At 42.7% G+C, this 15,318-nt stretch overlaps 1 protein-coding gene across 1 annotated transcript in view; it reads right to left on the reverse strand.

The window, feature by feature from the left end:
* Positions 1–14,505, reverse strand: part of LPCAT2 (lysophosphatidylcholine acyltransferase 2) — a 30,622-nt gene extending 16,117 nt beyond the window's left edge. The window contains exons 1-7 of the mRNA XM_040075554.2: positions 14,379–14,505; positions 8,879–9,018; positions 7,668–7,885; positions 6,298–6,410; positions 3,598–3,658; positions 2,530–2,588; positions 1,341–1,375 (exon numbers count right to left, since the gene is read on the reverse strand). Coding sequence (XP_039931488.1) covers positions 1,341–1,375; positions 2,530–2,588; positions 3,598–3,658; positions 6,298–6,410; positions 7,668–7,885; positions 8,879–9,018; positions 14,379–14,498 — 746 coding nt within the window. The 5' untranslated portion in view covers positions 14,499–14,505. The remainder of the gene's footprint in view (positions 1–1,340; positions 1,376–2,529; positions 2,589–3,597; positions 3,659–6,297; positions 6,411–7,667; positions 7,886–8,878; positions 9,019–14,378) is intronic.
* Between the last annotated feature and the right edge of the window lie 813 nt (positions 14,506–15,318).

Consider the following 15,318-nt stretch of genomic DNA (forward strand, 5'->3'; position numbering starts at 1 on the left):
ATTTGATCTTTACAGCAGGTATATTACAATAGAGAACTTTTAAGCAGTCTTTCTCTGTTCTTGTTTTGGATAAAATAAAAAAGGGAAAAAGCAAGAGAATCTATGGGATCCTGTCTATCTTCTGCATGAGTCCACTCTTAATGCTTGATTTTCTAACACGTAACATCAAGTATTCCTCCCAGCAAGGCACAAGAGAGAAGCAGTAAATGAAAGCAGGAACTATGTCAGGAGGTTTCTGAGAAGGAGACTGTCCTGTCCTGGCTGCAATATCCAGGAAGTTTTACAAACAGTGAGAAGTTCAGCATTTTGGGACCTGCATGTTTGTGCAGGGAATATTCTTCTCCTGGTTCCAGTTAGTTTTGTTAAGAATCTGTGGGTTCTTCTCCATCCATCCCTTCTCTCTTCATGATTTTGCTAAGCAGTTCCTTTTACCTGCTCACAGGTTTTGATTTGAGCCTTCACCATCAGCCACCAGACTTAGAGCATTTCTCCATTCTGAGTGAATGGGCAGCCTCCTCCCTCCCATGGGAATACCTCTGATTTAATTTCTTTCTTTGCCTATTCCTACTCCATCTATCATAATGAAGATATAGCTCTATTTTAATCTTTCAGTGTAAATTCTCCATAGAGGAAATCTGTAGTATGTACTGAATTTGCAATGTTCATTAGTCTCAGTAAGCTGATAAAAGTATCAGCAGTAGTAGTAACAACAAAAAAATCTTGGGAAACCAAAATGGACACTTTCATCATGTCCATTGTCTAAGTGTGCAGATGTTAGGATTATATATTAAAAAAAAGTGTGTGTGTATATATATCTATATATTTATCAGGATAGCTTAAAAGGTGCTTATGATCTGCCCCACTAGTCCAGATGTGTTTCAAAATTAGCTGCCTTACAAATGTTAGTTAGTATATCAGGACTGCTGTACTTAGATATACTACATATTCCACATGAAAATGTGATACATGGATTCTGAAAATGCACATTTTAATGAATTTTTGTAAAGTGAAAAGTATTTTCCAGACATATTTTCAGGGCAGTTGTGAAAGTTCTTTAATACTTCCCTTTCCTTTGTTCTAGTGCAATGTGCGAATCAGGAGAAAATGGAAAAAAAAAAGAGTGGCAGAACTTGAAATAATACTTTCCTTTGCTAACCCTTTCTCTAGCCATTCAGATATGAAATCTAGTGCATGACAGCATTATCCTCAGGTATTTCCCCCTCATAAAAACAGATCCAGAAGAACATGTGTCTTGGCTTAGTGGAATCTGTTTGGCAGACTGCTTAGCAACAGGGGAAAAATTTTCTGTATGTAATTTTCAGTAGGATTAAGAAACTTACAATGAATAGCCCTGCCATGTCCAGGTCACAGTATCCTAAGGAAAAAATAAAACACAGAAATGTATGACAAAACCAGATGAAAGTTAGCAAGCATATAAGTTACAATTTAAAACAGGGACAAGTTTAGTAAAAGCAGATGATGTTTTTATAGGCCTGTAGTGAAAATAAATAAAGGTGTAAAGGCAAATAGGATTCCTCGCCTTAAAAATTTGTAAATAAACATGGCAGACTTTTATAAAAAATAAGGAATAACATTTATAGTTAGTTAGATATTGTAAACAATTCACTCTTATCTAAACAACAGAAGTAGGGAAAAGAAAATTTAGTAAGACTTTGTCAGTGGGCCTGACTAGTCCCTTTAGAGGGGCATTCTCATAAATATGTCTCATTTAGTTTTTAAAGACATAATTTATCATACTTGTTCTTTGATATTTTGTTTTTCCTTTTTTCTCTCTCTCTGTGCTTATTACTTCTTATTTTTACAGTGTGTACTGGCAGATCCTTAAATCTTATCAGTGAAATGTGATACCAATCCCCTGGATTGACATTAATTTGTAAAAGGATTGCACAAAGGAGTCCTTGCAAGTAGCAACAATAGCAACCGTATTTTTAATCCTAACAAAACATTAGGAAGTGAAAGTTTGGTCTTTTCAGGATTTGTTGGATGACTAATTTAAAAAAAGTTGAAAAGGTCCCAGCCTTACAGGTGGAGTAAAGTGGAGCTGCACAAGGAATGCTGCATGAAAAGCACATCTGCAGAGCTGCTCTCCTGAGAAGGGGTGCTGGATGTACTGCATGCCTCAGCTTTGCTTCTGTTCAGAAACTTTGCAAGTCCCTTTGCAGTAAGGCTATCTTGAGGTTAACCAAAAAATGATGACTAATAGGGAAGTTGTGTCCATTTTAGACTTCAAAGTACAGGCTCTGTGGCACTGCAGGAAGTTTCCAACTTCCGCTGCAATACTTTCCTGTCTCCCCTCTTTAGCTAAGAAGCCCAGCAGTAATTTTTCAGTCAGAATAGCAACTACACCATGGTGACACTTGGGAAGCCTGGCTGCTTCCAGGAGCCCTTCCACACTAAAGCTTGGGACAATATATTCTTCAGTGACAACGCAATGTATTCATTGTGGGTACCACTTAAGTGAGGCCTTTGCCTTCTGCATTATTAGTAACAGAAGAATGTTCTGCTCACCAGCTTGTTGGGGTATCGGAGTAACACAGGTTGGACAGGGACTCGTGGAACAAAGGCACCTGCAGCCACAAATTAGAACCAATTGTTACAACTAAGCTTAATACAGCAACTGGGAGCGTTAAGTGATTTATTTCAGACAACAGTACCTGCAAGGAGACATTTTTAAAAATGCAAGGAGAACAAGAAATGTTCTACTTCAGTTTTTTGTTTGTTGTTTGATTGGGGTTTTATGTATATTGTAGGTTGGGTTTTTGGTTTATTTGTTTTTAAATCAGTAGCACAACCAGCAAGATGTCAGGACAGAAAAGGGTTTGGCTCTATCTCAAGGAGAAAGCTGCCTAAGATCCCTGGACTGTTCAAACTCATTATCTTCCCAATGACAGGCATTAATTTCAAATGATTAGATGCTCACAAGGCTTTTGAGCATTTCCTGCATCACTTGTGCTCTGACCATCACAACTGACATAGATCTGAGCACATAGTAATGGTTTTGTAACACTTCTACCCATGACACTGTAAAACAGTTAAAGTCAGGTTGCTCTCCTTTTTTAACTGCAGGGCAGCACAACAATCTAATGATCAGTGATTCAATGAAGTATGTTTTTGTGTTAAAAATGATTTGTTGTCCTGGCTTGCTAAGCACTATGCAAAGACATTTTGTAACTTGGTTGCTGAGTCTTGCATGGAAAAATTTACAGGAATCTAAGACAGCCCAACTGTTAGCTGAGAAAAATGAACATCATGTGAGTAAATTCATATATTCACCTCGTAACAATCACAATTGAGTTTCTGAGTAAATAAATTAGATGAAAACTCTACCCAGAAAAATCCCCCAACTAACTAATCATGTAAGTCACAGATATTTTGCATCCTACACAATAGCACAAACCAGAGAAGTAAGCTGACTAGTATAAAAGAGTGGGTTTAGTGACACTGAAACTTTAATAATGTAAGGGATTACTACAGTGCTGTTGTGGATGATGTACCTTCACAAGTTCAGTCCTTACTACAACTATCAAATTATTATCACGTATTTTTTTCCAACGACAATGGGATAAAATCTCTCACCTTGTTTAAACGTGATCAGGCAGGATCGGTTTGTGCAGGTGCCTTCTGGGAAAATCAGTATCTTGGATTTCAAAAGAGAGAAAAATATAGACACACGCATATTTCATAAAAGGATTATACTTTAGTATCTGTTATGCACAAGCTGACATTATGCAAGCTCTGTGACCTGTTGTACAGTATTACAAGAATATCATTACTGTTTCCAAAGGAAACAAACATATTAATGAAGGATGCTCACAATATTATTAACCTGGTCCATCTTGATTTGGAAAGCAATGCTTTCCAAGAAAGAAGTTCTGGGGAAAGGCCTTTATGAGTTCATAAATACAGTACAAAAGGCTTTACGTGTTTCACTTGTAATTTTAGTGTTAGTAATAATAGAATTGTTCCTCTGACAGCAGTTCCTTATTGAGCTGCTGGATGTATAAATATAGGAGTCTGGGCTGAAAGGAAGTGCATGAGGCACTTGGGCATTTACAGGCAGAGATGCAATCAGTGAGATGCCAGCTGTGATGAGATCACAGCTTGAGCAGCAGAGCAAAAGGCAGAGAAGGCATGTGCTCTGAGGCAGAGCTCTGAAGGCATTACACACCACAGCAGCCTCTGCACCCCAGTGATGCAGACACACCAGCACCCAGAAGGTTTCTGAATTAGTGTCTGAGACAGCACATTGAGTGCACTGTGAACTGCAATGTGACACTGAATCCGGCCCCTTGTGGAACACAAGCTTTGTATTTCTCCTAACACTACAGGATCATAAGCATCATTCTAAAAACACCCAGCACAAAGTGATGTGGATCAAGTGTTCAAGGTGTGCTCCCACTTCAATCTGAATGAACAGATCAAGGCTAGCTGTGAAAGAGGCCTCAGAAGGTCACAGCCAAGGGACACAGACTGTTTAAGGGTATGACAGAGGCAACTGCACACAGCAAGTTACAGTCAGTTCTCCACGACACATCCTGTAATCAGAAAGTATGGCCAGGGCACAGGACTAGGAATCACCCAGTTACACCCTCAGTCGTACTGCTGACTCAGTCTTGGAGATTCCCAGATTACTTGACTCATAATCTATTTATGCCACAGTACATACCTAGGTTTCATCCCAAGTGCAGCACAGGTGCAGGAGCCCATTTCCCTTTCCTCCCCATGCTTCTTTGAGCAGAGGTCAGGTTTACCAGGGCATTTGTCCATAACAGTTTAGCAAATCATGAGCACCAGTGTAGTCTCTAAGCCCAGTATTTAAAAAAAAACCTGGCATGTGCATGTTTCACTGACAAATTTAAAAAAAAAAAAAAATGGAGGCTCTAAAATTATTTAAAGAAGCTTAGAAAAATACAATTATGAGTCAAAGTACCCTAAATGTTAAAAAAGCTTTTAGAAGGTACTTACGAAGTAAAAATGTATGAAATGTGTAAATAATGCCATTACAAAAAAAAAAAAAGAAATTACAAGTGTTGGTCTTCCCTACTCGAATGGTCTGTTTCTAGGGACTGTTATAACGTAGAGCAGTAAACAGCAGGTCTAGCTGTCACAGATGTCTCCTACTGAAGTCTATTATCTTCACTTGCCTCATAATTTTCCTCAAAAGCAACTCACTGGAACAGAAGTGAAGGAAAAGTTAATTTTTCCTAGTCATTTAGGGGGTATCCAACTATGACTAAAGAGACCTTGTGACTTCAGCTACTGAACCAGTCTCTTTTTGTTTTTAAGTAAGTTAACCCCCAAGAAAACAAGTCAGGAGGTAATTCAAAACACAAAGCATGAGTTTATACATAAATCTGAGATGTTTGGAGAAAGGTTTTGCATTATCACTGACTGGATTTGTCATGCCACAGCAGCATGACAATGACGTTGTAATCGTAGTAGCTGAAGGCAATATGAGACCAGAGTCAATGCAACAAGAAGAGAGCAGAAAGGCACTCCCAAATGAGACGTCAGTCGATGCACAACTACTCCCAGTCTTCTTCCAAAGGATATAGATTGCCATCTCGGGCCTCTGCTTTTCATATAGACAGCGGAGCTGCTGCCTCAACGCTTTCCTCCCTCCTGCTCAGCCCCTGCTCCATCAGCTCTTTCAGATGGAAAGCCATCCAGGACCTGGAAGCAGAACAGCAGCTTGCTGCTGAGGAATGACCATGGGAAACACTGCAGAAGCAGTAACTATTGCTTCCATGTCAAAATCCTTCCACAGCTCAGATCAATCTAAAAATCTTGGGTTTAGTGTATTATTCACCTGAAGAGTAAGCTGAGCTCTGCCTTGTCTATACTCTATGTGAGAAACTGAAGTTTTGAGCTAAAGTACTGTTTGTACTGATCTTGGACAATCTGGGTTACCCAGCTCATCTACCTGGTGTGAGCATAGCTATATGGTCTAGCTTCAGAATGCTGATCCACACATACCAATGCAATTCATCTGCTACGCTGAGGGCAGCATGTCAAGACTTGAGAGGGGAAAACAGGCAGTCAAGAGCATCTGCATTTGCAACAGCAATTGGTACTGGCTGGACTTAACTGATCCATTTGTCACAACAAAATTCTTCTGGACACCAGATTTTTCCCTTCTTAACCCAGTCATATACCTGACTTAATTTCTGGACATTTTAAGAATCCTATCCAGAGGGTCACTTGTGCTATCAAGATGCACAATGAACAGGAAATAGGAATACATGACAGAAGAGAAGTTAGCAGTGTATTTATTACCTGTGGCCACTGGCCTCTTGATAATGCCCTCCTAGTTATCTCAGCCACTGTGTTCTTCCGTGAATCAGGGTCTTGACGAGAAACTGCCACAGGCTGAAGGGAACTTAAAATTGCTGTGAAACAGATTAAAGAAAACCAAACAGTTTAATATTAGTGCTTAGAAAACACACAGGTTCAAGACTTCCTTATAGCAAAAACTTGTTATTCATATACTAGGAGACAGACTCCACACAAACAATTTTCAGGCTACATTGATAAGAGTGTTATCAATCTCTTTCTGCAGAATGAGAAGTAAGAAACAGAAGACATACCCAGCCTGCCAGCTGAGGAGCTTTACAGTAGATACAAACATGCAAAATGCACCCAAACACATTCTAATAATATTGCTGTTATTTTTCACTAAGCATTTCTACACAATTCTAAGAAAGTGACCTGACCGGGTCAGCTCAAGGGCCATGCTTGGGCCTGACTTATGCACTTATGCACACTGCACCCAAAATGTAATTTTAGCTTTCCATTTTCTGTTACAAAGCATGCACAGCTTCAATGTAAATTACAGAAAAAAGCACCCTTTATTTAATTAGAAGTCTACATCAGAATGTGCGGACCTTTGTGATGAGAAACGTGGCAAAGAATTATCTTCTCTGTTCAAATACTGTGCTTTTAAGCTAAAATCAATATATTCTCCGTTCATTTCTTTTCTACAAAAACACTTTGTAGGCTATGTTGCCTAGTTCTGGGTTATTGTATAGCCAGCAGAAAGTCTACAGCTGATTCTAGCAATAATGCAAATGGGGATTCTTTTTCTGCCAGAAGGAGGAGAAAATAATAGAAGCATGACTCATCTGATCTTTTCCATTCCCTGCATTTCCTTTTTGAGTAACTCCTCTTATTCCTTCCTGGTCTTGCTCCCATTAAAAAAAATCCATAACAGTGCCTGCAAGTTTAATCTTATAAATGTGGTATTTTCCAGACTTCTCTGGTTTGAGTCTGCTTTGAAATAACCTTCACTCACATTTGTGGGCTACACTGTTAAAAGACAGCAGTGGAACAGATTTTCTGAGCTACTACTGCGAGAATTAAAGAGAAAGCTTCCAACCTGAGCAGCTGCAAAACACGCTTTCACTATAAAACAAGTTCAAAATGATATTGTATTTCATACCTGAAAAGAAACAGCATAATTTCTAGGCATTTTTACCAATTCAGAAAGATAATGTGTCATAGAAATTTCACTGGAAATAATTTGTTGGTATCTTTGGAAGCTAAAGAGCTTAAAAGTCCACCCTTAAATCACTTTAGGAGATAAAATTCTTGGCCCAATGTTGAGTTGTTGACTCGTAACTTTTAATTCTTTTTTCATAAATACTTACTGCCAAATACTGGAGTTGACAAATTCTCTGCTCTAGACACTATTGACGGCATTCCAGTCAGGGCACAAATAATGGCATCAAAAAAGCTTGAATGAGGAGCAGCGACAAAGATTGGGGCTTCTGGGAGACTCGCTACTTTCCCCTTCACTTTAACTTGGAATCCCATCACGAAGTACGCAGCACGGGTCAGGCCGGAGAGCGTTGTCTGGATCATCCTCCTTGTAAACAGAAACACAGAAATATCGTCCAGCTTACAGTCAGTGTTCATTTTGTGCTTCAAAGGAAAAGCCCCTAACAGAGGGTAGCAATGCTCCTCCCCAGCAGAATGTAGGGCTAAAGGGGAAGTAGGGAAGGAGACATCACCTTTTCATGAAGGAAAATAAGGCAATGTACAGCACCTTGTGAAACTCTCTTCCCAGGTACACTATTTCTCATGGCTTATTTTATGGCATTGAACCACAGCACTACTGTGAGGGGAGTAATTAGCAAATTTAATGTCCTTTCTGTAAGAATTTATGTAACTGGTACTTTTTTTTACTATTAATTTTAAACAAGAAAGATTAAATGACAATGTTTCCTTACTGGAATGTGGTCCCACAGTCCCACATGCTCCTTTCATGGGACTCTCCCTAACCTTTTGGTCTTGTTAGAATTCACCTCCCGTGTCTCTTCCTGCAGGTGCAGTGCACTGCTGGCTAGAAGGGAACTTCAGTATTTTGAGGTCAGAAGTGAGTGACTAAAACCCAGAACCCACAGAAGCAGCTGTGAAATACCACTTCAAGGACAATGCAGCTGAGAGGAGCTGTCAAAGCTAATTTTGTCAAAGAAACATAGCATAGCAGAAATGACAAAGGCTACACAGGAGCTCAGCCTATGTCATGTTGCAAAATACTTGCTTAATGAATCTCTTTTCTCAAATATTCCTGCTAGGATTATTACTGAAGTAAATTCTGGCTTACAGATAGTCTATAAATGTTTTGATAATTTTTTATTTAGCCACAATACAATTGAAAATCTACCTATTTAAAAAGGTTCATTGTTGTAAAATACACTCATTAAAAATTTGCTTCATAGAAATGGGTAAAAAAACCTGAGGAATCCTCTTTATTCAAAAGGAGGAGTGAAAGGAAAAAAAAAGCTTTAGACCCTTGCTTTGTGTTATTAGGGAAAAAAAAAAGGTTAGTTTTCACAAATATTGGTCACATTTTCACCTTCTCCATCCTTTCAGCGGCAGAAATCCTCTTCCAGTCTGACAGCAAGTTGCGATTGATGCAGACAGCCAAGCTAGCAGTAAAATGAATATAATGCATATGGCACGGACGGGAAGCAAAATAATCCCCTGGAGAACAGTCTGGAAAACAAGAGGTGAAAAAAACCTTAAGAAATGGTATCAACAGAAATGACTCTGCTCTCTGTGTAGTTACTTTACAAGGATTCTAAAGTACTACCATCATTGCTTTGTGATTTAGTAAGGAAAACTTTAATGATTCCAGTGTTCTTATAGGAAGTAATTAATGGTATTTCCTTTTCACTTTTGAGTTCTCATTTCAGGAAGAACTGGAATATCCGAGTATTTATGTTTTTGACTTGGATGTAGCTAGACACAGAGGGTAAACTGAGTTTGCTGGCTCCAGTTTATATTTGGTCCTGGTCAGCAGCACACAACCAGCTCAGATGAGTCTCCCCAAATGACACGTATCTCCACTACAGAGCTTTCTATCACTAGCTGCCTATCTAGAAGTCAAGTGGAATCATTACGATGACTAATTGTACTCTTGCCCTTTCAAATGACAGATCTTGTGTTGAGTCATGATATTGCTGCAAGTGATCCTCACTACTGCTCCAGGGAGCTGTGCACACACAACACAACATCATTTCCCCCAGTTGGGACTTAAGCAAAACCAAGGTTTTAGTTGCCCTGATTGCAAATAATCCTGAATCATCACCCCAGCCCTCCCAAAGGAATCTTTAGCTTGCGTATTTTCATGCATAGCTCCAGCAAACAGCTGTACTGGCAGCTCTGGTATGGGGCAGGGAAGGAAGAAATTCTTAACTGTTTTACCCCAGCAGATTAGATTAGAAACTGTACCCTGAAGGTTGGCCTTTATGGTGCAACAAGCATTGTGCAGATTGAGCAAGGCTGGGGCTGGGAGGCAGGTGAGCTGTGTGAGCAGGTCAGAGCCCAGCATTCCTGGGAAACCAGTAAAGGAGTCAACTGCCTTTGGCAGTAAGCCAGCTCAGCTGCCACTCACTGATGAGGACCAGTCTGTGTGCAAACCTATGCACAAAACAAAACACACCCCCAAAAACCTTTAAGAGTCATTTTTTAAAAATTTATTTGGGTTGTTTCTTCAAGTCCCTCAAAACTTATCTGAGAGTGTGTCATAGACTGATAGGTCCACCAGTTCAGGTGTATGGGAGAAGTTACTGAAGCAGAGTTAAGAGAGTTTAACTTATTCTTGTGAGCTTACTACATTTTATGCTTTACTGATTTTTAAGAAAATCTACAACTGAACAACTGTGTTCCTCTCTCAAAATCAACCTTTCTAGTCAGCACTTTAACAATGGCCTCTTACTGTACAAAAAAGCAAGGCTTTTTGTCAGTTTTACAAAATAGTTTGCAACCTCCTAGAGCTGTGATTATTAACATCCCAGAGGATTCTGATTTACGTCTTTTCTTTAAAAAGGAACAAGCATAGTATATTTGAAAATAAGCACCTTAAGTGTATACTTTATCCAATTTTTTGATAGTCAGTTGCTTCTAATTTTTCTTTCACCAACACAGTCCTTTCCCTCCCACCAAATCCCTTCCATCTTCATGTAAGGTCTGCTTACACTCCTCTTGTCAATATTCAGGAGAGGCTCTGCCATCTGGCCCTAAACCCTCTGACACTGATGAGGATTAAGATGAATTTGGGACCTTCAGGACTCGCTTCTGTGTTACCACAGGCACAGTGACAACAGACCAAACATGACAGGGGATACACAGAGTAAATTAAGATAAACATGATAAGCAGGTACACTGTGTTGATGTTCTGCAAGCACTGCCATACAATGTGTTTCCAGGAGAGATCTGAACACATAGGTCTGATTATTTCTTTTTTTTATTTATCAGTTCTGTGTAACTAGCTGTGGAATTTTACCATAATTATATGGACAACAGGTAAAGAACTGCTCCGGATCACAGAAATGAGCATGACAGGTTTGATCCTAGAGATCTATTGCCTCCACACACTCTGTGCCTGTTGTGGCAAATCTGAAAAAGTCGGCTAGGAAGATAAACCAACAAAGACTCCTTGCTTGTCTCCCAAAATTAGATTTGGGGTTTTTTTTCTCTATATGCATCTTCTTTTACTATGATCTATAGTCTATTTCAGTTGCATTCAGTTACCCAAAATGCAAAGCGCAAGCATAATCAGTGTGGTTAAACTTAAAATAATGATCTTCTTCATGAAAAAAAAAATAAAATATATGTACTGACCTAAAACGAAAAATAAAGGATGCAACTGCAAAAACAAAACAATCCCTTCTTCAAAACTTTAATAAATTCATTAATCTAGTTTAGGCAGATGCACAGGTGGTACTGATTTGCTGATGCAAGCTACTGGCTTTCTAGGTCACTGTGTAATGAGGCAGAGTTGGTTTTTGCTCTGTCAGCTGCAGAGTAGGGCAAGAAAAGGACAGAAAAGAGAAAGGTCAAGGTAGACCAGAAAACGGAAAGCATAGGAGAAAAACATACAGAGAAAAATACTAAGTTTAATTGCTAATTGCAGTAGGATCAGAGCCATTCCAGCTTCTGTGCAGTAATCCCCAAGACAGAATTATTCTGAGTCATCCAAAGAACCTTTTCCCACATACTGAATCACCCATGTACTTTCTGTTTACTCTGTCTGCAGTAACTGCATATCTTGTCACTGCAGCAGTCCTGGCAGTCCAGGCCCCACTCCCATAGCTGGCTGATCCTTGATCAATTCATGGGATTATACCTCCACTGATGGCAGGAACCTGGAAATTGGAAAAGCAGGTCTATCAGAAAGCCAAAAAATTCCATATGAAATTTTGTTCAACTTTAGCTGCTGGTAAGTTATCTAGGAAGCAGCAGCAGAGCAGGCTGGAGACAGAATGAAGCCCCTCTCTCACTGAAATACTTCGACATCTGAAGCTCTGATCAGGTGGATAGCCCCCCCCAGCACTACACACAGGGAAAGATGGTGTTCCATGAGCATCCAGAGGATGTCACAGCTCTGCCAGGCAGTCCAGCTGCTTGCTTCCAAAAATACTGCTTTTAGCATGCTGGTTGTGGTATTACACAGTTCACCATTGCAGAAGTCACTGAGCATCTCTTCTGAATAAACTGGAATCCAGTAATGACTTAATTAGAATTTGTACTTTGCATTTGCAGTTCAGAAGTCAGGACAGCAAATGAGCAAATAGGAACAAAAGAACTAAAACCCAGGAAAAATCTCAACAATGAACTACGGCCAACTTCAGTCAAGAGGGTGGAAACCAGAAGTATTTGACAACTGTTTTAAAATCGTTTGGCACATGAAGATGTTTAGCACAGCCCAACTGATCCTTGCTTTGCACATTCTAAAGAATGACAAATAAAAATGACAAATAAAGAGTGGCTTGTAAACTATCAACAAGGACTGGCAAGACATTGTAAAATCTTCTCACTCCTCTTTTCAGTTCGGCTGTTTTCATATTTGAAGCTGACTGAAATTCAAACAGCTACCCTGTCTCGCTCTCAAGTTCCATTCAGGAGGCACACAGCAGCCTTTACATTCAAGGTCACCAACATATGGAAATCCCGCTGTGGACTCCCAAAGAGAGAAGGTTTTGAAATTGTATGTTTCTATTGGTGTGTGTTAAAGGAATAGTACAGAGTGGGGGGAGACATAACACGACTATCCTTAACATGCAAGAATGGAGAAACACTACACTTGCTGTGAATGAAAGGAGAAGGGAAACTTCCCTTTTCTGAAGTTTATAGTAACACCGTCTGCTAAGGCCCTGATTCCCAGCAGGTCTGACTGGCATTGCTGAGCAAGAGAGGAGCAGAGGTTTACAGGACAAAGTAATCAGCAGAAGGTATCCCAGTCCTTATGATGGTAGGGGGAAAAGAAGGGAACAAACCACAACACAAAAAAGGTTCCCTCTCATGTGTTTTTCTGCCTTACAATTCTGTGACTGTTTTGCTTCTCAGCTCACTAGCACCAGCACCCAAAGTTAGGTGCCTAACTTTTTAGGCACCTAAAAAGATTGGCGCTTTTCCTTCCAGGTGCATTATGGAGTAATTTAAAAATACAAGCTTTTGAAAGTCGTCTGTGCAAGAAACTGGTTCCTTCAGGGTTCATGCCTAAAGCTATGGATTCAGATGCATTTGAAATGTGTTCCAGGCTGCTAGTCAAGCATAGGGGATAAAAGGACTTGAGATTGTTTTCCAGGTTTGTCACATTTCCTCTACCCAGCTACCTTCAGGGCAAACATTGCTTATAACTTGAGGAAGATCTATATGAAACATAAAACATTTAGTTGCATGTCAGCTTCAGATATTTCTAACCATAAGCAGAAAATGCTGTTATTTCACCTACACACTGACATCCTCATTGTCCTCAATTCATGTTTGGTTCATCAGGTAATTTTTAAAGAATGTTTTTAAAAATCTATTAGTGGTATGAGTATCCTGTAAGTCTTATGTGTGCTTGTACACAAGTCATACTGGGACAGCACTCAGTTCAGAGGCCCGATTCAATTCACCCAGTGACACCAGTCAGTGACCCAGTGGAATACGGGATACCATTTTCTGTTGTACATCCAGCAAGATGGGGCCAAGAGATTCACTGCCCCCTCCCCAACCCAGGCTTAAAATCAGCCTAAAGCTAGTTAAGCATCTGAAACAGCATGACTGAAAAAGTTATCTTCTGCTTTAACTTTTCATATCAGAGAGAAGTTGACATCTTAACTCTAGAGCTGAGGCATCTGACGTGACTGACTGATGGGTAGTATTTACTCCTTGAAACAGAAGCCCTGTTTTCTCTAGAAGTGATGTGTTATCAGCAATGATTGTGCAAATTTCCAAAAGCTTATTTTAAATCCTGTGTTAAAAGTATTAAGTTTGAAGTCATTAAGCCTCTGTGCATGCACTGAGCAAGCATGCAGCTTGTAGATTCTGAAAGGTTGAAGAACTTAATTTCAAAAACAGTGACTTTTTTATGCTGACCACCCTTTGCATCTCTGACCGTTTACATAACTTTCTCGCGTATCCGCTCCCTAGATTAGATCAGGAAGCAAACTACGCCGTACAGGGGAAGGAAATGTTCTCACTAGCAGTCTGTTCCCAGCAAAGGCAGGAGCTGTAGATGGGAACCAGAGCCGGGGCTGCGCCGCTGCCCTGCGGGGCACGGGCGGTGCTGGGCAGGCTGGGCCCCGCAGCCCCGGCTGCCGGCGGCACTTTCAAACCTCGACAGCTCACACCGCGCCCTGCCCTGGCAAAGGGGGCTCGGAAGCGACCGGCGCCTCCCACCCGCAGTGCCGCCAGCCCCGCGGAGGCCCGGGGCGCGGCACGGAGCGCTGCTTCGGCGCCGCGCCCGGGCCGAGCCGTGCCCGGGGGTGCCGTGCCCGCCCCGCCGCCGCGCTCCCGTGCGCATCCCGGCCCGGGGCAGCGCGGCCCGGCCCCGGCGGCCTCTCCCGCCCGTCCCCCTGCCTTACCCGCAGCTTGTCGCCGGCGCTGAGGCGGCCCGGGTGCACGAAGGGGTTGGGGACGGGGGGCGGGCTGAAGGACTGCTGCCTGGGCAGCGGCAGCACCCGCGGCGCCATCCCCGCCGCCATCCCCGGCGGCTGCGCATGAGCCGGCGGCGGAGCCCGGGGCCAGCGGCTCCGGCCGGCCCTGCCCACCGCGGGAGCCCCGCCTCGGGCAGGTGAGGGCGGGCGGGTCTGCTGCGGAGCCGCGGGCAAGACGGGCGGTGTCAGCCCGGAGGTCATTGTCTCCGCAGCCCTGCCCGTGCCCTGCCCCGCACCGGGGTCCGTGTCTCCGCAGCCCTGTCCGTGTCCTGCCCCGCACCGGGGTCTGTGTCTCCGCAGCCCTGTCCGTGTCCTGCCCCGCACCGGGGTCTGTGTCCCCGCAGCCCTGCCCGTGCCCTGCCCCGCACCGGGGTCTGTGTCCCCGCAGCCCTGTCCGTGTCCTGCCCCACACCGAGATCCCCTGTCCCCGCAGCTCTGTCCGTGTCCTGCCCCACACCGAGATCCCTGTCCCCGCAGCTCTGCCCGTGCCCTGCCCCGCACCGGGATCCCTGTCCCCGCAGCTCTGCCCGTGTCCTGCCCCACACCAGGGTCCCTGTCCCCGCAGCTCTGCCCGTGTCCTGCCCCACACCAGGGGTCCGTGTCCCCGCAGCCCTGCCCGTGCCCTGCCCCGCGCTGGCCAGCGCCGCGCACACCGCAGCTGAGCCGCGTTCGCCGGGTGCCATCCCAGGGCGATGTTCATAAGCACTGGGAGCAAGGCTAGCTGTTATCTGAGAGAGGAGAGGGACAAGCGCGGTCATGGCACACGGCAGAGGTCGTTTCTAGGAGAATGGGGCATTTTAACCACTGCAGGTATTCACCCTTTAAGGCTGGTACAGTGATGCTGTTCTTGAGCACGAGAGGTCTGTAC

Source organism: Hirundo rustica, chromosome 11 (assembly GCF_015227805.2).
Source record: "Hirundo rustica isolate bHirRus1 chromosome 11, bHirRus1.pri.v3, whole genome shotgun sequence".
NCBI lineage: Eukaryota > Metazoa > Chordata > Aves > Passeriformes > Hirundinidae > Hirundo > Hirundo rustica.